At 35.4% G+C, this 14,874-nt stretch overlaps 1 protein-coding gene across 1 annotated transcript; it reads left to right on the forward strand.

Annotated features, from left to right (window-relative positions):
* The first annotated feature begins 432 nt into the window (after positions 1-432).
* LOC148302014 (uncharacterized) lies at positions 433-4,274 on the forward strand. The gene is made up of 2 exons (XM_088272279.1): positions 433-820; positions 2,503-4,274. The coding sequence occupies exons 1-2, from the start codon at positions 433-435 to the stop codon at positions 3,387-3,389; spliced, it is 1,275 nt and encodes a 424-aa protein (XP_088128405.1). The 3' UTR covers positions 3,390-4,274.
* The last annotated feature ends 10,600 nt before the right edge of the window (positions 4,275-14,874 follow it).

Raw genomic sequence — 14,874 nt, forward strand, 5'->3', positions numbered from 1 at the left:
CAATATTGCAAAGGGCACTGCATAATATCGACTTGATCTTTGACTGCATGCATGTAAGATAGCGTGGAGAACCAGCTTGCAAAGCATGCGAAGCGAAAATTTAAAGAAAATGTAAAAAAATTGAACCCCGATTTTTCATTTAATATCTTTTAATGTCCCTGTCACTGCCAATCTAAATAAATACAAATTAGGAATACCATCACCAAGTTTCTAGAAGTGCCTCGGTGTAGACAGTGAAAGGGATTAGTATTTAGTTACATAGATCAATTAGTCAGCTAGATCCATTCCCGACTAGCACAGCCGACAGACACGGAACAGTGCAAAGACATTTGCAGAAAATGCTCAACCATCGCATTTCCTACTCGATTATTTCAACCTGGTTCGACTGTAATATAAATAATGATATCTAAAAGCTCCTTTGTTTGTTTCAGGATGTGTCCGTTAGCCCTGCTGGCGCTGGTGACGCTGGCCGCCTGCGCCGACCCTGCGCCGGCCCCCGACGTGCCCGAGGCGCCCGAGGCGCCCGCCGCGCCCGATCCGCCCCTGCACAAGCGCTCTCCTTCACCCGCCGAATACAGCGCCGGACTGGGCAAGAGGCGCGCCTACACCTACGTGTCCGAGTACAAGCGCCTGCCCGTGTACAACTTCGGGCTCGGCAAGCGCTCAGCCGGCGAGGAAGGCCTCGAGGAGGTGGATGCGGAGCCGGCCGAGGAGTGGAGCGAGGACGCCGACGCTGACGTCACGGATGCAGACAGCGACGAAGAGGCGGACAATGAAATCGACGATGAGTCTACGGATAGCGATGATGAAGATTTATATGGTGGGTATTTATTCCGAATGAGTGAAGAAAGAATCTATTATTTTGAGAAAGTGAAAAGACTTTGTGTTTTGATCCACTCATATTTTTACTAACCAACTAGTTTCAGCAACAACCTGTTGCCCTCTTCAGGGATCAAAACAAAATCTCTTTTTATTTTTAAAAATAATATATCAATATGATCCACAAAGTTAATGCTTTCAATATTCAAAACATAAGAAAGTATCTTCTTATTCGTGTACCTTGTTAAGTCCCCCAAACTCTGGCGATCTGCGCCTTCCGGAACATCCGATTCATTGCATCCGCCTTTAGGCAGTGGTGGGATTCAACCGGTTCGCTAGAACCGGAGCCGAAAATTTTTAGACTTCGCCGAACCGGTCCTTAACCCTTTGTTGTCACATAATATTCCAATTGAGATCATGTATCGGGGCACACTCGGTTTACTTGGTACACCGAGTTGTAAAAATATTTTAACCTCACGAAGATAAAAAAATATTGGAAAGATGAAAAAAATAGTGTAAAAATTCAGTTAAGTTATTGCACTTAGTAAACAGAATATCGTGACAGATATACGCTTCAAAAAATGTATGAGTTAATAATGTTTTCCTTTCTATAACTTGTCGGTCTCCCATAGGGCCAGAATGAGATAGAAACATTTTTTTTTTTTAAAACCCTTATCCGCACCCCAATGATGCATAGGGCACTGCGTCATATAAACGCAGTGTTATCTTGATCGTTTACACATGAAGGAAAGGTGATCAGCCCTCCGCTTCAGGTACCAATCCAGAGTAATAATATTGAATAAATATTACTGTGAAAAAATCACTTATATTTATTTTACCCCCCTTGGGAATCGAACCCGGGACCTCCAGAACGGTAGCCGAGAGTGCTGACCATTACACTACGGAGGCGGACAAAAACATTTAATACATAAAATACTATTTTTTACAGGGAGGGGGTAGGGGTAGTAAGTACCTAAAGGGCGAACCGGTTCTTGAAATTTTTTAATCCCATCACTGCCTTTAGGGTCCAGGTCTCAGAGCCATATAGCAGAACGGACCACACATAGCATTTCACGAGTCTCGAAGTTTAATGTTTAGATTGCAGAAGAGCACCCTCAATTTATTGAATCCAACTCGAGCAACGCGAATAAAGGATTGTTAATAAAAAAAAATAATAAAATAATGCACACATTTCTTGTTTGCATAATTTCACAACGAAGTAATGAAAATATCCTTTTGAAAATAGTCTCTCGAGTTCGATTCCTAAGGAACGAAATACAGCTTTACTATTCAATAAAGGCAAAATAAAGGAATTGGTAAATAATCCAGAGTTAATATTATGAAAATTGTAAAATGTTAATATTCATAATTTTTTTCTCTTTTTTGTGTGTATATTAGGTTAAAATCGTTAAAAACAAAAAAAAATGTATTAAAAAAGAACTGCACCGACAAGACAATCAAGTTGGCTTGGTGGGTCTCTGCAAAAAAAAGTTCTAAATATGCATAAATTGTGATTTAAATAAATGTATACAAATAAAAATAATAATAAAAAAATTACACATTTCCAAACTTACTTGGTCCAATACCAAAGATTTCTTGTTACTTACTAACAAAAAGGGATGTTGTTATTGTGCTCAGAATTTCAGTTTCAATTAACTAATAAACCTTCATTTTTCTTTGTAGCCGCCCACCAGAAAAGAGCTCGCCCATACGGATTTGGACTCGGGAAGAGGTCAGACGCCCCGGAAGAAGACAAGAGACTCGCCAAAGGATACGAGTTCGGACTCGGCAAAAGGATTCCATCTTACCAATTTGGTCTAGGCAGAAGGTCTCCTTACGAATTCGGTTTGGGTAAAAGAGCAGCGTACGAGTTTGGACTGGGGAAAAGAATGCCGTCTTACGAATTTGGACTTGGAAAGAGAATGCCATCTTATGAATTTGGACTGGGGAAAAGGATGCCGTCTTACGAATTTGGACTGGGGAAAAGGATGCCGTCTTACGAATTTGGACTGGGGAAAAGGATGCCGTCTTACGAATTTGGACTGGGAAAAAGAATGCCGTCTTACGAATTTGGACTCGGAAAAAGAATGCCGTCTTACGAATTTGGACTCGGGAAAAGAATGCAGTCATACGAATTCGGATTGGGTAAAAGGATGCCATCGTATGAATTTGGACTTGGAAAGAGGTCGCCCGCGTACGAGTTTGGACTGGGAAAAAGATCACCCGCGTACGAGTTTGGACTGGGAAAGAGGTCGCCCGCGTACGAGTTTGGACTGGGAAAAAGATCACCCGCGTACGAGTTTGGACTGGGAAAGAGATCACCCGCGTACGAGTTTGGACTGGGAAAGAGATCACCCGCGTACGAATTCGGCCTAGGCAAGAGAATGCCGTCTTATGAATTTGGACTCGGTAAGAGGGCGAACTACGAGTTTGGGCTAGGCAAGAAGGCTATTGGAATGGGGAAGAGGCTACCTCTGGCACTCTACGACTACTACGGCCTGGGCAAGAGACAGCGAGACCTGAATAGGTTCAGCTTCGGCCTCGGCAAGCGATCGGATACCGACTCTTAAAGCGACCTCCTCCTGCTGCTAGGAAGGATCTGTTAACTTACTCTAGTAAATTTTGTGAGATTTATTACTACATAACAGAGATTACAGTTTAAGCCAACTGGGAAATTTCAAAGGAGACATCTTTAGTCAATTTGTTAAAGGTGCTCCGATACTCTTTATTATCTAGAAACTACTATAATATGGTTAATATTTATTAGCAGTTACCGCGGAATGACTTGTTTTATTGCCAAACTACAGGATGTTCACCAAATAACATTTTTTTATAATTTATAAATTAATTAACTACTTTATAAAAAAACCCTCTTGAAATGACGTATTTACCTATTAAAAATTAAAAATATATTTGTAAATATTTTTTGGGTTATATATCGCTCACTTCTTTCAACAACGTCATATATCAAAAATCGTCAATTTTCAGTTATGCATGTTTTCGGAATGCCCATAAAATGTACTATATCCCAGCAAAAGCGGCATTTAAAAAACATAATATTTTCCCACTACAGGGCAGAAAGTGTTGTTTTTGCATTTTGAAGAAAAGGTATTGTTTAATTATTTTTTTTAAATATACTCAATATTTTTCAAATGGAGAAAAAACATTCAGGTTTTACCTAAAAAGATTTGTAGCACAGTAAAAAGTTCAATAAGTAGCTTGATTTTTTTTTAATACATTTTATTATATTTTTTAACTTTAAAAACGATCTCCTGAAAAATGAAGTTTTTGCTATATGACGTTGTTGAAAGGAGTGAGCGAAATATGATAATTTGATGACTGGATGCATAATTAATATGGCTTAAACATTATATTTTTTTATTGTTTCGGCATTAACTTTGTGGTAAGACATGTTACAATGATTAAAGAAAACACTTCGTTTTTTACCACTTGAGTTTTATTACAGACTACATGTTTCAGAAGTTAAACTTCCATCATTCAGGTCTGTATAATAACTAACTAGTTAGTTATTATACAGACCTGAATGATGGAAGTTTAACTTCTGAAACATGTAGTCTGTAATAAAACTCAAGTGGTAAAAAACGAAGTGTTTTCTTTAATCATTGGCTTAAACTTGTTTTGTTATTTGAAATAAAATAAACAGCATCAGTCAATCATTACGTGATTTATTCTTTAACAAAATGTAAGGTAAGGCGTTTAAAAACCCAATTTTAAATAATATTTTTATAAGTGTTGTTTTTGATCTTTTAATATATATTATATGACATATTTAAACATGTATGGGTATATTGCATACCTGTATTATTGAAAAATAAATTATTATACACTGTGTAAAGGCAAAACTGTGCTTTTTGAATTATTTTATGACTAATTGTAATATTAAGCAGTAGATATATTAATGTGAATTTTGTGTACAAATTATGTAATTCCTAAATACACAGCAAGCATGAGAAAACGTTATCAAAGTTTCAGTTCTCATGCACAAAACCAGTTTCTATAATATTATTTCTATTTTATTCCCCTTCTTTGACTCCTCCGTGATACTCATAAAGCTACAATGATTAAAGAAAACACTTCGTTTTTTACCACTTGAGTTTTATTATAGACTACATGTTATTATACAGACCTGAATGATGGAAGTTTAACTTCTGAAACATGTAGTCTATAATAAAACTCAAGTGGTAAAAAACGAAGTGTTTTCTTTAATCATTGTAACATGTCTTACCACAAAGTTAATGCCGAAACAATAAATCTCATAAAGCTATATACGATAAAATGCATTGATTTGACATCATCTTTGTGGGATAACACGATGATTTCAATATAAAAACAAAACACTTGTATAATACCAGTTTTTTGAGTTTATTTATGTTAACACGACTAGATTTGAGAACTACAGATGTTCTCATCAACAAGTGAAAACAAAAACATTCATTTTGTATTGATTTCAATTTACATATAGAAATAAAACGCTCGTATAAGACCAGTTTTTTTTAGTTTATTCATGTTCAGAGAACTAAATACATTCTAACCCTTATCCGCACCCAATGGTGCATAGGGCACTGAAGCAGTGCTATCTTGATCGTTACTTACATGAATGCAAGATGATCACTCTTACGCCTCAGGGACCAGTCCAGAGTAATGTTAAATAAATATTATAGTGTAGAATTACTAATATTTATTTTCACCTTCCCTGGGAATCAAACCCGGGACAACACGCTAATCATTACACCGCGAAGGCGGACAAAAATTCTCAAAACTAGTAGTGTTTACATTAATATTTATACTAAAAAAATGGTCTTATATAACTGTTTCACTTTTGGCCATCGGATCCGTGAAAGTTCATAAGGAACTGTCACGAGAGGTGGTATCATACATGACAAAAATAGTGAATCTTCTTCTGGAGGAACGGAAGGCCTATTAACGACAGTCAACAGTCCGGCTTCTCTTGAGGAGTTTTACGTGGTTTCCTCCCAGCAATGAGCAAATGCTGACAAGTTCCTGATTGGCCCACACTAGATAATCCCTCCTGTTCCCAACGCAGATTAAAATAAAACATATTTTATTACGTTAGAAGAAACAAAAATTCACTTAATGATCTATAATAATAATAATAATAATAATAAAACCCTTATCCGCACCCCAATGGTGCATAGGGCACTGCGTCATATAAACGCAATGTTATCTTAATCGTTTACACATGAAGGAAAGGTGATCAGCCCTCCGCTTCAGGGTAATATTGAATAAATATGACAGTGAAAAAATCACTTATATTTATTTTACCCCCCTTGGGAATCGAACCCGGGACCTCCAGAACGGTAGCCGGGCGTGCTGACCATTACACTACGGAGGCGGACAAGATCTATAAACCTTGTACATAATAAGCAAGGTAAATAATAAATGCAATTCCCATCTAAAAGAGAAGGAGAGAGAACACTACAGCGGCATGCACAAATTAAAATAAAACACAATTCGTTTAATATCAGTTTATTCATCCACAATTTGTGTAAATCCTCAAAATACGGGTAATCTTGAGAATTGGAAATTATTCAGCTATTACATAAATATATATATACACACTCCTCCTCTTCGAGGCTCTATATCAGTGGTTCTTAACCGTGTTGGAGGTACCTAACCCCATCAGATTCATATGTGAATTCGCCGAACCCGTAATTGGAAAAATGTATAGCTAGATTGATATATTCCTTTCAAATGATATACTAGATCTTTTGGATAAATTAATATATCATACGTTTTGTATGAAATGTTAAATCAAACACCGTTTCGTGTCGGGTTGTGGTCCCGTGGTTAGTGTCGCAGAAGTCAGAGTTTCTCGGTTCGAACCCACTCTACCACAATTTGTTACCTATTTCTAATAATGAGCCGCTTAGGCTCACAGAAATAGTATGAAATTGATCTACTTGTATCAATAATAAAATCACACATACTTCTTTCTTTTTTTTTTAAAACACCGATTTTTTGACCCTACTAAGTTGTATTTTATTTGTTAAAAAACATAAAAAATAAATTTTGTGACAATGGTTTCGCCTAGTTATGCCATTTTCAAATGAATGTCAGACATTCATTTGAAAATGCCATAACTGGGTGAAAAAATTGTCACAAAATATATTTTTATGTGTTTTTTAACATTAAAATACAACTTAGTAGACTCAAAAAATCAGTGTTTGATTCAACATTTAATACACAAATTCAAATGGAGTTCTACAAATTGAACGCCAAATCTATAAATATATCAATAATATACCATACGTTGAATCATTTTTCATAATATTTGATACATTCCTTTCAAATAATATACTAGATCAATTGGATAAATGAATATATCGTACGTTGTATCATTTTTCATAATAACAATAAGTCGGGTGTGTGTTTTGACCTCCGCCAAACCCGAAGACTGACTCACCGCAACCCTCGGGGTTCCATCGAACCCAGGTTAAGAACCACTGATCTAGATAATAATATATAGTACATTCAATTGGAAAAGGAGAATAAACAATTCACAAAGCAAACTGGTGTGCATTACAATCTCCACAATAATGCCACATGAATATAGGCACTTTGCATCTCTAAGCGTTCAGCCTTTATTACTCAAAAAAAAATAGCCCAAAATTCCAGCTAATAATGGCCCTTCTATCAATTTGATCAGTGAACGCAGAATGTATTACATATAATTAGTTATTTATTAATTTCATCAAATGATTCGGCAGTCACTTTGTGGTAAAACATATCCATTTTTAATTTAAGCTTCACTTGGTAAATACCATTATTTCTTAAAATCTATTGTGACACGTGTTTCGATACATTCCGCATCATTTTCAAACACCGTATGTGAAGCTAATTCTATATTTTAATTGGGTCCTTGGGACGTTGAAGGTTGAAGAGGGGATAGGAGCTGTTTCTTATTTTTATTTGTATATTTAAAATATATATATATATATATATATATATATATATATATATATATACCGTAAAGTGGGTATACATTGCACCAAAATACTGCATTTTTTCAAAAAATTGTCTATTCAGATCAGGTTTTTTACTTTTTCTGAGGTTTCAACTATTGCAATGTAAAAACACATATACCTGTAACATGTCTGACACATTTTTAAATTTTTATCTATTTTGCCTATATTTTTTTTTAATATTTATATTTTGGTGCAAAGTATCCCGGGGTAAAGTACAACTTTGCACCATGATATTTTCTCTACACTTTTCGTACTAGAATCCAAATTGATGCAAAGTAAAGGCTATCCTACAAGTTTCGTTGCACCTTATGAAGGGTTTTGGCTCACAGTTCGCTAAATGCAGATTATAATATTGTATAATTATGGAAAAATAAGACAGTTGATAGAAATTTAAAAAAAAATATATTGAAAAATCTAACAAAAATGATCTTTTTTTCCAATACTGAAGGTTTAAAATTATATAAAATAAAAGGTGGATATTAAAACATATCGTACTACATAGGTAATAGGAATTAAAATTAAATTAGGTCTAAATATGGTCAAGTTCCGGGACGGTAAAGAAACCCCTTTTGGATTGCATTTTCGGTTCTTTTATGGAACCCACTACATCCTTCCAAGAATATTGAAGAAAGTCATCCTTCATCGGCCACTTCCACGATTTGAGACTCTCCTGCATGGATTTAACAGCTCTGTCTTTCTTTATTGTCAAAATCTGTCCCGGAAATTTTTCTCCTTCATAATGAAATACAACATATTCTCCCACCTTCTTTTTTACTGGTCCTAATGAAACGGAAGAACAAATACGATAACTGGTTTCAGTCATCGTTTTTGTTCTTCTCCCTCTTCCTCAAAGCTTCCGTGTGAACTATTATCAGTTAATGCTAAATATGCTGGAAGTTTCGATGCGGAAGATGGGATCATTGATGTAGTTGGTTCAGGTAGCATTTGTGTCTCGTCAACGTTCATTTCGACATTTGGATCGTGAGCAATGCTCTTACCTGGTTCTATCGGTATCGTTTTCCTGCGTTTTAAGACTGAATTCTTTGGGTTGAATCTGTTTTCTTCCAAAAACTGTTGAAAACTCTGGCGCACGTCATCGTCATACGCTTTTAATGGCAACCGATTAAGCAACTGACTAGTTTTAGTAACAGTCAAGGTTTTATGTCTTTGCAAAAATGATCTTATCCATTCAGAGCCTGGTACGTTGCTCTTTAATATTCGTATTCTTCTGCCAAATCTATTCAAATAGGCTATAAGAATGTAGCGAATGTTAAAAACACTCACTGGGAAACCGTACTCATTCATGTCTACTATGCAGTTTACGAAAGATTACTCTTCGCCCTTGTCACATATCGGAGGTTTTCCCACAGGTTTTGTGTGCTGACCTTTGAGCTTATAGTTAATCGTCTTTCTGGGGATTTTGAAAATTTCTTCAGCCTTTCTTTGACTGATTGTACTATTTCGAATGGCCTCCAAACACTGCTCCACTCTCTGCTGTTTGTGTGTTCTTGACATTTTTGAAAAAAATATACCATCAGGAATTAAGTAAGTACACAAAACCTATAGATATTTAGCAAAAATGTCAAGTTGTATTAGCCGTTTTAAGACTTTTCATCAAATTAATTAACTATGGCCTTTTGTGGATACTTTGCACCTGGTGCAATGTTACCCCAAATGTGGTCAATACAAGTCAGTTCTTAAAAAAATATTATTTTTACATAAACTAGACAACGTAACTAAAAAATACAGCATTTGAGAAAAGCAGGGCTTACCTACCTACGATTTAGAGACCACTCACTTGTTGTAACTTGTTTCAGTATACTGATTACACTGGATTTTTTCGGACACAATTTTCAGACAGAAAACTTTCTTTACATTCGGACAGGAAAAACGCATTGAAGCAATAGCGACCGACTGTTACTTCTGTAAACCAAAAAGTAGATTGAAGTGCCATCTATCAGAAACAAAAGAAAGTAGAATGAAAAATGACATGTATCAGAGATGACCAGCTCCACAATTTTTTTACAGAAGGTGGTGCAAAGTATCACCCATGGTGCAAAGTATACCCACTTTACGGTATATATATATATATATATATATATATATATATATATATATATATATATATATATATATATATATCTTTTCACTAACAATATATATATATATATAAACCCTTATCCACACCCGAATGGTGCATAAGGCACTGTGTCATGTAAACGCAGTGTTATCTTGATCGTTTTTACACATGAAGGAAAGGTGATCAGCCCTCCGCTTCAGATACCAGTCCATGGTTATATTGAATAAATATTAGTGAAAAAATCACTTGTATTTATTTTACCCCCCTTGGGAATCGAACCCGGGACCTCCAGAACGGTAGCCGAGCGTGCTGACCATCACACTACGGAGGCGGACAAAAATTATTATATAATAACAAAAATTACATAATAACAAAAATTATTATATAATAACAAAAATTATTTATATAATAACTTATAATTAATAATATGACAATGACTAAAGCCTCCCCCATATTGTCTTAATTCCAACTGATAAGAATTAAAAAATAAACATAATAATATTAATTAAACAAATAAATAAAAATAACAAACAGCTCCTATGCCTCCTCTTCAACGTCCCAAAGACGCAACTCTAAAATTTAGAATTAGCTTCACATGGGGTGTTTGAAAATGATGCAGAATGCATCGAAACACGTGTCTTCTTCTTCTTATTATTATTATAGGCCTTGCGGCCTGTTTTTAAGAGGGATTAGCTTCCTGCGACGTCGATTCCCAGCTATCGACCCATCTCTTTGGTGGTCTGCCCGGGAGTCGTCTACCATGGGGAGTCGTCTACCACGAAACACGTGTCACAATAGATATCAAGGAATAGTTGTATTTACTAAGTAAAACTTAAAATAAAAATAGATATTCATCGTTTCGGCACTCACTATAGGGTAAGACGTATGATGTATAAATCAAACCTAAGGGAAAATGCCATAAGTGTTGATTGTGAAAAATTATTTTGCGTACGGTAAACGACGATGCGGATGAAACAAACATCGATGAACAACGATGAAATGACTATGTTACGTCGATTTAATATTAAAAATAGACCGATTTATTTACAATCAATTATCTGCATGATAATCAGAATTAATAATAAATTAATAATAATTGAGTATCAGAACAGAAATGACAGAGATTGGCAGTGTCGCGAACCAAATGACTAGATCACTTCTTACACTATTTATTGATTTGGCATGAAGATAATTTGAATATGATATAAAAATAAAACACGTTTATAAGACCGATTTAGAGTTTATTAATGTAAACACGACTAGTTTTGAGAACTACAGATGTTCTCATGAACAGAAGAAAATACAAACAGTTTATATTATCAAGTGTTGATGACAACTTATGTAATTCTCAAAACTAGTGTGTAAACATGTAAATTTAAATTTATCAATGTAAATTGATTAACTCTAAACTGGTCTTTTACAAGTATTTTATTTTTATATTTAAATATCACTTCTTGTCCACCTCCATAGTGTAGCAATTAGTGCGTTTGGCTACCGTACTGGAGGTCCTGGGTTCGATTCTCAGGGGTGTCAGAATAAATACATAAGTGATTTTTTTAATTGAATGTTTCACAAGTGTATAAAGTGATCGCTTAAGCCAGCCAAATGCCAGGTAATAATCCTTGGGATGCTCAGACTTCCATCTTCTTTCATATTTAAAAGATTGATAGATGTTTCATATCAAGTTGAGACACCTATAATATTGACATGTCATCCATAGGATGAATAATCCATTGTCTGATATAATTAATAATATTAATATCGTTAAAAATTAAGTATTTTTCCAAAGCTATAATGCCCCGGCTAGACTTGTCTGTTTGTGCCTTAAGTACAGTAATGTATATAATATATATAAAACCCTTATCCGCACCCCAATGGTGCATAGGGCACTGCTTCATATGAACACAGTGTTATCTTGATCGTTTACACACGAAGGAAAGGTGATCAGCCCTCCGCTTCAGGTACCAGTCCAGGGTAATATTGAATAAATATTACAGTGAAAAAATCACTTATATTTATTTGACCCCCCTGGGAATCGAACCCGGGACCTCCAGAACGGTAGCCGAGCACGCTGACCATTACACTACAGAGGCGGACAAAATGTAATGTACTAGTACAATAAGTATCAATGCACTAATGTACAATACGCTGACGTACTAGGGCAATTATGTACTAGCGCAATAAGTGTCAACGCACTAATGTATGATACGCTGACGTACCAGGGCACTAATGTACTAGCGCAATAAGTGTCAATGCACTAATGTACAATACCCTGACGTACCAGGGCACTAATGGACTAGTGGACTAGTATAGTGGAAGGCGACACTGCAACTACATAGGAAAGATAACCTAATAACACATAGGAAGTTGCGACACTCTGGGATCACAGGATACACTAAGTATATAAAGCAAATGAGTATTATGTACTAACCTGTGAAGGTATATCTGTATTGAAAGCAAATGAGATATATGAATCAAATCATTTATTGATTCGGCATTTACTTTGTGGAATGAAATATTGATTATTTTTAAAAAAATTAAAAACTTGTATAATACCACATATTGAGTGTTATTTCATTATTCGACAGCTACAACTGTTTTCATAGACAGGTGAATAGTAAAACATAAACATGTCGATGAAAACAACTGCAGTTTTAGAAACTAGTTGTGTGTAATGAAATAAAACTCAATCACTGGTATTATACAAGTGTTTAATTTTTTTTTTTATTTACACGTTAACTGCCACAGCATTTTTCAGAATTCTGGTCTAAAAAGCCGATTCTTTAAAAATATTATTTTATTTATAAATTTTCTGTTCATGTAAGCCAGCATTGATTTTTTGCTCTCTTGCCATGCGCCATCTATCCATATTAGCACTGATATACTAGGAATTTTATCCTAGCTGCAGGAATATGGCAAGTAAACACAGTACGAGATAACTCCTAGTCGGCGTCCTAGCAAAGAACGCAATCTACGAGTCGTCTCGTAGTTGGCAGTCAACGTGTTAAATAATCAAAATGAATAATTTATTTCAATGTTTCTGCTATAATTTCTTACGATGCAGAAGACAGTTTTACGCTAAGTTGACCTTACGTAACCTTTTTGTGCTATTACCGCTATAAAGCTATATATTTCAACTTAATTACAAAAAATAACTCTAAAAAAATCAGTCGTACATGTATCAAAGCGTAATAAAATCTTATCGCAACTAATATCCAAATATCGGATAGATGAAATATGGCCTCGAAATAAATTGCACTTAGAATAAATTTTTAATCTTGTCAATAATTCACATTGGGATTACACTGAATGAAGCCCTTGTGACGCTTACAAAGGACAAAGAGCAAAGGTTGTCGCAACACCGTTTTGGCAAAACCTCGTCTTCAAACGGTCGAATGAATGCGGTATATGGTCACCTCGCCCAGCCATCCTACACTCTAGTGACAGCTATATCACTCAATGTGTATTATTAATGCTAGCGTGTGCACAACTCCACTCGACCAGAAACAATTCATTGAATGCATGCATAGAATCAATTCACAACATTTTGAGTGTGTCCAAATACTTGTTCACAAAATCTGGATTATCTCCAATTACATGAGTTATTTTCATATTATTTTTTGACATCTCATCAAAGATGAAGAAGAATATGGAAGTCTGGGCATTTACGGGGCTGACGACCCCCGTTATTGTGTGATTATAATCCAGGATTCGGATCTCACATACTAATATAAGAGTTTCTGCTTAGTAAAAAGCTTCTTTACATCTCACCAATAGATGTCTCTAGTGAAGTTCTAGTGATTCATGAACAAGGTTTCTAAATTGGTTCATATATATAGAACTTCCAAGAATTTGAGTAGTGTGGTTGTCAATAATGGGTAGAATTGGTGAATGTTACACGTGTGTAAAGTGATCACTTAAACCAGCCTATAACGGTCGTCAGCCCCGTAAATGCCCAGACTTCCATATTCTTCTTCATCTTTGATGAGATGTCAAAAAATAATAGAATCAATTCATTGAATGCATGCATAGAATCAATTCATTGGATGCATGCATACAATCAATTCATTGGATTCGTGGATACAAACAGTTCATTGGATACATAGGTACAGACAATTTGGACGCATGCATACAAACAGTTCATTGGATGAATGCATACAAACAGTTCATTGAACGCATGCATACAAATAGTTCATTGGACCGCATGCATACAAACAATTCGCTGATGGCGAGCTTGACAGCTCATCGTTGGCTCGAGGTAACGGCAAGCCGTCAATAAAACGATCTACAATCATAACTGTACTGGAAGACAGAAGTTTCAATCGGTGAAAATGCCATGCTGGTATGGTGACAAAACTGTTTGCAACAACCTCAAGTATGCAAAAATATACTAGCATGTTCACACACATTATAAGATCAATAAATTAATTTATTTTGAGACTGTGTCATTATCTTAATAAAAAATACATTAATCAAAACAGTATTGCACATTACATATTAAAATTTAATACATTTCTTACACATACCTGTAACTAAAATTACAATTTACAGTCAATTATAATATTTTATAAACTGTGTTACATATTGTACAATCTCTTATGGTCACCATTTGGAAATAATATGTCTAAAATGCATTTTTAAAATCCAGGCTGTTACATCTAAGCATTATTATTTTTCAAAACAGTGGAAAAGACACATTTTTGGATTTAGCTCATATGGCCATTTCGCTGTTTGCAAGAATTTTGACCAATAGCCACTTATGGAATTGAGGCAAGGGCAGATGATTCTAGAACAAAATCTCGACTTCGAAACTCTGAGATGAAAACTCTCTGATCTTTAACCGGAAACACGTTGCGAGACCGTGTAAGAAACGCTTATATCCGGAGCATGTGTAAGACGGACAACATCGTGAGGTGGGGACGACAAGAAAGGCGATACTGGAATGAACATGTAAACAGAATGTAAGAG

Source organism: Brachycentrus maculatus, unplaced genomic scaffold (assembly GCF_059751285.1).
Source record: "Brachycentrus maculatus isolate JH-2025_06_01 unplaced genomic scaffold, ASM5975128v1 h1tg000491l, whole genome shotgun sequence".
Classification (NCBI taxonomy): domain Eukaryota; kingdom Metazoa; phylum Arthropoda; class Insecta; order Trichoptera; family Brachycentridae; genus Brachycentrus; species Brachycentrus maculatus.

Excerpts from the sequence above, each read along its gene's own strand:
- LOC148302014 (XM_088272279.1), top strand. The coding sequence starts at position 433 with ATGTGTCCGTTAGCCCTGCTGGCGCTGGTGACGCTGGCCGCCTGCGCC. Across the intron at positions 821-2,502 it reads CGATGATGAAGATTTATATG|CCGCCCACCAGAAAAGAGCT; the intron begins GTGGGTATTTAT and ends TTTTCTTTGTAG.